General features: G+C 39.5%; 1 protein-coding gene across 1 annotated transcript in view; it reads left to right on the top strand.

The window, feature by feature from the left end:
• Nucleotides 1-9,040, top strand: part of LOC108750289 (sushi, von Willebrand factor type A, EGF and pentraxin domain-containing protein 1-like) — a 14,094-nt gene that overhangs the window by 2,094 nt on the left and 2,960 nt on the right. The window contains exons 4-26 of the mRNA XM_018489646.1: nucleotides 320-505; nucleotides 771-935; nucleotides 1,074-1,256; nucleotides 1,482-1,697; nucleotides 1,769-1,969; nucleotides 2,070-2,318; nucleotides 2,507-2,758; nucleotides 2,970-3,179; nucleotides 3,273-3,367; nucleotides 3,488-3,812; nucleotides 3,876-4,088; nucleotides 4,406-4,567; nucleotides 4,634-4,930; nucleotides 5,085-5,227; nucleotides 5,446-5,545; nucleotides 5,787-6,000; nucleotides 6,072-6,229; nucleotides 6,347-6,435; nucleotides 6,511-6,620; nucleotides 6,957-7,129; nucleotides 7,210-7,424; nucleotides 8,278-8,485; nucleotides 8,606-8,779. Of these exons, the coding sequence (XP_018345148.1) occupies nucleotides 320-505; nucleotides 771-935; nucleotides 1,074-1,256; nucleotides 1,482-1,697; nucleotides 1,769-1,969; nucleotides 2,070-2,318; nucleotides 2,507-2,758; nucleotides 2,970-3,179; nucleotides 3,273-3,367; nucleotides 3,488-3,812; nucleotides 3,876-4,088; nucleotides 4,406-4,567; nucleotides 4,634-4,930; nucleotides 5,085-5,227; nucleotides 5,446-5,545; nucleotides 5,787-6,000; nucleotides 6,072-6,229; nucleotides 6,347-6,435; nucleotides 6,511-6,620; nucleotides 6,957-7,129; nucleotides 7,210-7,424; nucleotides 8,278-8,485; nucleotides 8,606-8,779 (4,338 nt within the window). The remainder of the gene's footprint in view (nucleotides 1-319; nucleotides 506-770; nucleotides 936-1,073; nucleotides 1,257-1,481; nucleotides 1,698-1,768; nucleotides 1,970-2,069; nucleotides 2,319-2,506; nucleotides 2,759-2,969; nucleotides 3,180-3,272; nucleotides 3,368-3,487; nucleotides 3,813-3,875; nucleotides 4,089-4,405; nucleotides 4,568-4,633; nucleotides 4,931-5,084; nucleotides 5,228-5,445; nucleotides 5,546-5,786; nucleotides 6,001-6,071; nucleotides 6,230-6,346; nucleotides 6,436-6,510; nucleotides 6,621-6,956; nucleotides 7,130-7,209; nucleotides 7,425-8,277; nucleotides 8,486-8,605; nucleotides 8,780-9,040) is intronic.

The following is a 9,040-nucleotide window of genomic DNA, read 5'->3' as shown; positions in this document are numbered from 1 at the left end:
ACACACACACACACACACACACACACACACACACACACACACACACACACACACACACACACACACATATGTATATTAATTTTATATATAAAACTTGTATAATTGTCACCTTTACAGAATTGCTATCACTATGTTTTTCTCTGAGTGCGTAGTATCCATATTTTATAAGTATTCTGAACGCGTAAAGTGTTAAAATTATTAGGAATAGAGTTTGAGCACGTCAAAGCATGAGAATTGCAAAGCATTACTTTGTAAAAACATTATGAAGCTTTTATTGGGACAAAAGGAACTTTAAATGATGAATCGACATTTCTCGCAGATTTGAAGACTGGGCAGTACGTAGCTGTGACTTTGCCGACCGATTGCAACAGCCTCTGCACGGACAGCATGAACCGGACTTGCTGCGACGAATTGGCGACCTGCACCTGCGGTACCGCGACTGGGCATTACGCCTGCATTTGCCCGCCTGGCTATTTCGGTTCCGGTCTCAGGGGTTTTTGCCAACGTAAGTTGTAACAAGCGAACGAGTTTTGATCCACTGATACGCCTCGTACAACGCGGATCTCTAAGGAACGTCCTAAAGATGGTCAAAGAATATTTTAAGAACATTCCTAGGACGTCCCTTGAATAAAATGTACTGTGTGTGGCACTCGTATAATTTACGGTTGTTATGTCTTTAATTTTTTTTTCTACATCATGTATTTGTTATATTGAGGCAATATACATTTTATACTATATTCAAAAGCTCTCTCTTTCTGTGCCCACGACAGCATGCCCGAACGGAACATACGCTTCCGCGAACACCTCTGGGGATTCCACCGCTGCATGCGTACCCTGCCCAGACGCGAATCACATCACCATCAAGGTCCCCGCGACCTCGGTGGTTGACTGTGTCTGCGCCTCCGGATTTATCACAGATGGTCACAAATGCGAGGGTAATTTGTTGCATTCGTAAATTTAGAATAATTGTATGATAGTTTTAATTTAAAGGGCGCCATCCTCGCGCAATCGAACCTCACGAATACAAATTATTCGCCAAATTATTCGCGAGATAGGATGGATATTATTTTCAGCTATAACATGCCCGAAACTGAGAATCCCCGACAACGGGTACCTGGTGAAGGCGAGCGCTTGCAGCAACGTGGTGCACGCGGCGTGTGGCGTAAGATGTAGGATCGGTTTTCATCTTACGGGGGATAGCATCCGGCTTTGCGGCAAAGACGGCGCTTGGTCCGGCAACGAGCCGCAGTGCTTGCGTAAGTGAAGAACTGTCGTAGATTACAAGCTGACGTTATCATTAAAAAACGTCAAAATGACGACAAATAACATCATAAGTTTGCTACCAGCTCCTAGCAAACACCAAGTTACATGTACGTGTTAATAGTAACTTCCCAATCAATAATATTATAGACGTATGTTTATTATTGCGTACGTTTAATTGAGAGAGGGATCAAAATTAGATATTCAATTACATTGTTTAGTGAAGACGTGTTCGGCTTTACGCTCACCGACGCATGGCCGCGTAAAATGTGAACACGACGAGGACTATCAGCAACAGTTTAAAGAAAATTCCACCGTGTATCCGATCGATACACGCTGCCAGTTCCGGTGCGACATCGGCTATCAGCTTCGTGGCAGCAAAGTGCGCAACTGTCTACCTTTATCTCGTTGGGACGGTCTGAAAGTTACGTGCAAAGGTAAAAAAAAAAAAGGACACATTATCCTGTACTTTTCCGAATATTAACAGAGATTCAATATCTTACGATAGCTGTGAAATGCGAACCTTTACCGCAAATCGCGAACGGCGACATCACTCCAGAGATTTGCATCGGCCCGACGAAGGTGCCCTTCGCCACCAATTGCACGATCACCTGCAACGAGGGTTACATCCTGGAAGGGCCCACCGACAGAATGTGCATCGGACGCACGGGAATTTGGTCCCAGCGTCACAGCGTTAATCGATGCGTGGGTTAATATCAAAATCGGGCCACTAGAAAAATGAATTTAAGTCGCAATTATATTAAATCCAAGTTTAATTTTGAGCGTGATACATATTTCGAACACGATAGACAAAACGCCGCCTTCTTTGGAGTGCCCGGCCGACATTATCGAGGAGACTGAAAAGGGGCAAAGCTACGCGTACGTGAACTGGACAGTGCCTAAGGTGACTGACAACGCGGATACGTCTCCTATTGTATGGACGAAACCGCACATCGTTCTACCCTGGAGGGCAAAAATCGGTACGCGCGTCGTTGTGTATGTAGCGCAAGACGCGAGCGGCAACAAAGCTAGATGCAAATTCAAAGTTAAAGTTCTTGGTAAGCTGCAAACGAAAGTTCCAACGTACATTATTTAAGCTCTGAAAAATGCGTTTCTTCTTCTTCTTTTTCTTCTCCTTCTTTTCTTCTCTTCTTCTTCTTCTTCTTCTTCTTCTTAAGTCCCTTTCTGGATTGACAAAAAGTCGTTAAATAAATCATCGAACAGATTTTTTTGCGAATCTTTGCAGACAGGGAACCACCAACAATCGAGAACTGCATCGATCCGCCAATATTCTACACCGATTTCGGTAGCGGTCTCGCAAACGTGACATGGGACGAGCCAGTCTTCTACGACAATTCGAGGACTGCCGTGCGCGTCAATCAAAGTCACCAACCCGGCCAGGACCTCTTCTTTCCGGTCGGCCGTACGAAGGTCTTCTATAACGCGACCGACAAGTACGGCAATCGGGCAAGTTGCGTGTTGAACGTTACTGTAGAAGGTGCATATCCTTTCATTAATGACTATATTTAACAATATGCATTTCTCAGAAATTTAACGCTGGAAGATAATGATTAATTGCTTATATCGAATAGTAAAAGCACTTTGTTCAGTACTTTTAATACCCAAAGTAAGGAATAATTATTTAAATATTATTATTATATTATTATATTATTAAAATTGTATTGTATGATTTTTGTCGATTGATTCAGATGTGTGTAAAAGTCTGAAAGCACCAGCGAATGGTCGATTGAACTGTTCTTCGTCAGACGATCGCGAAACAAGATGCATCGTAGCTTGCGAGGATGGTTACGACTTTGCAATCGAGCCAATGAACTTTAATATCGTGAATGACGAATTGCTATTGAAATGTAACTCAAGCAATCATATGTGGGATAGTAATTATCTGCCAGAATGTTTAGGTATTCATGTTGAATTTTTGAAATTGTCAGTCATTTGGCATCTTCAACTATATAATTATATTTTATAAAATAATGATTTCTTCTATCGATTAGAAACGCAAACACCTATAACAATATCTCAGGAGGGAAATGTGATATTACAAAGCAATGGAAGCGCAATATGCGACAATCAACCTGCTCTTGACGAAGTGAGTGTTTAGATTTAATATATAATAATACGATTTATAGAATAAATTGTATAATAGAATGATAAGATTTATAGAAATAGATATACAATTTTTATATCCTAATTTTTATGTCCCTTCTAGTTGAATAAGCACATTGCTAATGATTTGAAATCGAAATTCCTGGAAATATGCGATAATGACATTGAGTGCGATCTGGTTAGCTTCGATCCCAAGTGTGAAGACGATCTATCGTTGTCGAAGGATATTGAAGATAACTTGATAAGAAGACGAAGATTCGAGCCCAAGTACAAACAAGTTTGGTCTACCGATATCTTTAAAGATACTGAAACAATATTGTTCGAAAGGTTGAAACGCGCAGCTATAAGACTGAGCCCCAAGCCTAACAAAAATAACACCAGATCTAAACGGAAAAGAAATAGAATAGAAATTAAATTTAAGTTTATAGGTAAGAAATAAATTTCTGACTCCGTGAAATGTATCAGACAACACGCAAAGAAATTCCTTGTAGGTAAGATAATAGAAGAGAACTACGAGAATCCAAAACGAGGAGTGCAGAAGCTGAGAGAGAGGATTGATGCGATGGCGCAGGTGAAAAAATTAAACTTGCTTGACAACAGAACCAACCAGGAGATCGCGAAGCTCGCCCTGAATCTGCACTTCGTCTTCAAGGAACCACAGGACCTTTGCGATCCCGGTAGTGTGCTAAAGAGACACGGTTGTGGTGAGCATAAAAAAAGATGAAAATCATCAAGAATATCTGCCAGTACAAATTTGGGAAAAAATGATATATTGAAGTGTCTAACAATTTAGTTGGATCTACGGATAATATTGTTAGATCATCAAAATAATTATGTGGAATGCTTAAGCTGATTGTTAAAATCAAAATTTTTTTTGCTCTTATTATACTTGAATTTTTTATATTATGATTATTTTGATCTGACAAAATTATTTTCCGATTTGTAGTTTAATTTTAGAATATTTTAGCAAAATTATTCTTTTCGTGTACAAATACATCTCAATTGTAATATTTTCTTTTAGTTAAATGTCCCGCGGGCACTTTCTACAATTCCTCTACCAGAACTTGCCAGCCGTGTCCATTCGGCGAGTACCAGGATGCGATCGCTTCGTTGACGTGTGTGCCTTGTCCGGAATACACCTTCACGAAGAGGATGCACGCGAGAGCCTTGAAAGATTGCATTCGTAAGATTCTCAAGCCGGAAACGCGAGACTCGGCATTATAATATATTTCCCTCTCTTTCCCCGCAGCCGTATGTCGACCAGGATATTATTCTCGACGCAAACGATACCACGGCTCACACGTGGGCATGGAGCCTTGTTTCGCGTGCGACATTGGTTTCTATCAACCAAACTACGGACAGAGCCAATGCTTGCCTTGTCCGTCGAACGTGACGACGGAAAAGCGCGGCTCCATGGACATCAGTGATTGTCTACCGATCCGCGATGAAGAAATCGATGACTGCCGGACGGATCCGTGCTTAAACGGCGGTCGATGTCTACGAGATGAAAGCGGCTACGTTTGCGAATGTCGCGAATATTATGTGGGTATGTTAACAGTCGTAATCGCGAGACGCGATAGCACCCGTTCTCTCTGAATTTTTTTTCTAAATTTTATAATTTTAATAATTAATTAAGCTATTAAATATTATTATTAATAATTTCTCCTTTATTTTATTCTAAAATAAATTTATTTTTTCAGGATCGAAATGCGAGAAGTTCAAGGATCCGTGCGACTCCTCGCCGTGCTTAAATGAGGGGACGTGCACAACGTGGCAGTATCCGAACAATTCTGTGATATACGAGTGCGTATGTAAAAGCAGTTACACAGGTGATAACTGCGAGGTAAGAATACGTTTTGCAAATTAAATATTTGCAATGAAACAATAAAATCCGGATTAAAGCCCGATTCCACAAATGTAAGACTTAACTTTAATCTTGATTCAACTTACTCTCCTTATCGTTTTCTAATTTAAAAAGTGGAGTAAGTTGATCCGAAGTGAAAGTTAAGCTTATATTTGTCGAATCCGGCCTAAAGAAGATCGGCAAAATAATTCTTACAGATTTACGTGGACGAGTGTTACACCAATCCCTGCCAGAATGGTGGAAGATGCATGAGCACCGAGAACGATTTCATTTGCGAGTGCAGAGACGGATTTGAAGGTAATGTTTTTCATTATAATAATTATTGTAATGAAAAACATTACTCTAGTAGCACAATTTATTGGCACAATGTGTCTAATATTGGTCCAATATCCTAATGCAAGCCAATATTAATGCCTCAATGTATCGCCAATATAAATTGCTTCTAGGGTAATAATTATTATTGTCTTTAATATTACAACTTTTATTTTATTAATAATGCTCACGATGAATTTTTTCGTTGCCTATGGGTCTCATTTAGGTCAATTTTGCGAGCTTTCCATGGATCACTGTGAGCACATGCCCTGTGAGGAAGGATCCATGTGTCGTACCGTGAACGGTACCTGGCAATGCCTCTGCAAACCCGGTTTTCTGGGGCGACACTGCAACCTGCTACCTTGCGACTGGTTGCCATGTCACGCGAACGCGATTTGCGTCAACGTCAAAGAGGAGAACGCAACGCGGAAGAGTTACAGGTAGGTAGTATCTGCGTATAATTTTATGCTACAAGATATGAAGTCAATGTATATACAATATAATCGTCCAGGTGCGAATGTCCCGACGGATACATAGGGAAGGATTGTGCGACCAAGATCAATCACTGTGAGTACTCGCCTTGCTTGAACAACGGACGCTGCATTAACTTCATTCACGATTATACCTGCGAATGCCCGATTCCTTTCACAGGACGCAACTGCGAAATTGGTAAGTTAAAACTTCAAGAATATCTCTAGAATATTTTATTTTCTGTTAAGTTTCTTAAGTAATAATTTTAAGATACAAGAAAAAATGTTTATCTTAAACTAAAAATTGTTTTAACAGAACTGTCGTCCGACTACGTGATGCACTTCACCAAGTCCGGCACGACGGATTATGTGGCTGCCAAAGGACCCGCGAGAGATCTTCTCCAGGTAAGGCGTGAAAATCGAAAAAAAAAATTAATAGAAAAATAATAGATAGTTTTATCGAATTCACCGATTTGGCAGCTATCTGTTTGCCTGTGGTTGCAATCGTTGGATACTTTCAACTACGGAACGATATTGTCGTATGCGACGACGTTTCATGACAACGCCTTCACACTGACGGATTACAATGGGTAATTACCTGTAGAAATTCAGTGTACGGAAAGAAAAATTTGGCAGAAGTATCTAAAAATTTCGATACATAGAGGATGTTCAAATTGGTTGTTAAAATATCAAGACTTTTTGCAGGATAGCTCATCATGTTTTGAGTTCCCTGCATAGTTATTTTGATTGCCCAACAAAATTTATTTTCAAATCTATATCTCTAGCTACATTTTTAAGATATTTCAACAAAATTATTTTTCCTGAGTGTGATTTAATGAGGAATTTGTTAAATAATTCCAATGCGAATTGAATGAACTGGCACGTGTGATTGCGAGCAAACTCTCTCGGGTTGAATGTCATTGCAGATTGGTCTTGTACATTAACGGAGAGAAAATCGTCACCGACGTTAAGGTCAACGATGGTAACTGGCACTTCCTGTGCGTTACTTGGGAAAGTGAGAGCGGCTCCTGGCGTGTGTTTGTCGACGGAATCCTCAAAGACAACAGCGTCGGTTTGGCCCAAGGAGCTGTGGTGCGAGGTAATGACACGCGTAATCGTCCAGAATTATCTCCGTACATCTAAAGCAAATCATAAAATCCCGGACATCGTCCCGTCCAGCCAACGGATCCCTCGTCATCGGGCAGGAACAGGATCGCCTGGGTGGCGGTTTCTCCGAATCGGAAGCGTTCCTGGGGAGACTCGGCTTGTTGGATATGTGGGACGTCGTTCTGAACGAGATTGATGTCACGAAACTATGGAACAGCTGCGAGAAGTATCACGGAAACCTCGTGGCCTGGGCGCAGATGCGGCAGTACATTCACGGTGACGTCGTGGTAATTATACGTTAATTATCAAATTACAATTCATCAAAACATAAGTCATCATGACATCAAAATTACTTCAAAATGAGTCACTGAAAATCATTTTTCAAACATCAAAATGAATCATTAAAATGAATCATTAAATTCTTTTATTAACGCAAAAGGAACAAATCAATTATTTTAATCAAAATATTTTCTATTTGCATCTACCATCTTTTGAATTCTATAAAGCTAGCAAGACCAAATCAACAGGATCAAATCGGAATTTTTAATACTCATTTTGTACTAAATTGTACAATTAATGATAATTTTGTACCGTATGCTATTTCGAAAAAAAATGTGGCGATGCTAACTTATAATATTAAGCTGGCAGGACTAATTCAAAATAAAAGAAAAAAAGGAGAATAATATCAGAAATCAATACGATTGAATTTGTACTATTTTGTATTGCCAAAAACAGTTTCAAGCTGCTTCTAGCCCTGATAAAGTGGACTGTAAGGTTCACGAAACGAGAGAGAGAGAGAGAGAGAGAGAGAGCACACTGTATCGAAACATACTTATAAAATAAAGCAGATATCAAGAAATGAATCAATGAATTCATCTCATCGAAAGACGAGACATTCTTTCGCCGCGAAAAGATGATAAATGCAAACGGCAAATGTTTTGATTAAAACTATTGTTTCTTATATATTAATAAAAGAATTTTAATAATTAATGGCGGGAACTTAGTTATACATCTAATATTTATTTTAATATTATTTTGATGTTATTGCGATTTGTTGTGTCTGCTTGGAAAAGTCCTCTCTTTTTCAAATTTAGCGATGGATCATAAGTGATGATTGATATCTCATATCTTTACACATAGATTTTAGCCAGTCCGTTTTGTCATGGCTGTCCTCTGCCCGTAGTGCCCTTCAAGGGTAACATTAAAGTGAGCGAGGATCTGTCTGAGATAACATATTACTGCGATAATGGATACGTAGTTCGATTCGGCAATGAGGAATACCGGTCCGTCAGAAGAAAGTGTCTCAAGCATGGTCAGTGGGAAGGATACAATACGCCGATCTGCATGAGTAAGTTCTGATTCCTTTGTGATCCGTGTTATAACACAAAGAAAAAAGTGTAAAATGGAACTGATTTGATTTGACCGTGAAATCTAAATGATTCTGGTTTGGTCGTTTTTTTGTCCGAAGAAATAAAATGCGGCTTCCCGGGATACTTTCCGCGCGGACGCATTTACGGAGAATCGTATTTGTTCGAGGACGAGATATATTATTCCTGTAACGAGGGCTACGAACTCCGCGGAAACCCTCATCGCATTTGCAATTCCGACGGAAAGTGGATTGGGCTGCCTCCGATCTGCATAGGTAACAATCGCACTTGGATTAAACTTGTTGTTCTGTTCTATTTGGTCTAAAAAATGTAATTAATTTTCTTACTAATATTTCAAAAACTTTTATTTTGTATTTAATAACTTTGTTAATGTAAGATCTTTTTTCTGTGAAAATCAAATTTTCAGGGCTTTAATTTTGATCATATTAACGATCGAACAATATATTTGAATACAATAGCAAACAAGGCTAATATATGAGTCAAGGTTCAACGACTTTAATAGCCAAATTTGCATC

This window comes from Trachymyrmex septentrionalis, unplaced genomic scaffold (genome assembly GCF_001594115.1).
Source record: "Trachymyrmex septentrionalis isolate Tsep2-gDNA-1 unplaced genomic scaffold, Tsep1.0 scaffold35, whole genome shotgun sequence".
Taxonomy (NCBI): domain Eukaryota; kingdom Metazoa; phylum Arthropoda; class Insecta; order Hymenoptera; family Formicidae; genus Trachymyrmex; species Trachymyrmex septentrionalis.
The sequence above is the reverse complement of the archived record's forward strand: the minus strand, read 5'-3'. Positions and strand labels throughout refer to the sequence as shown.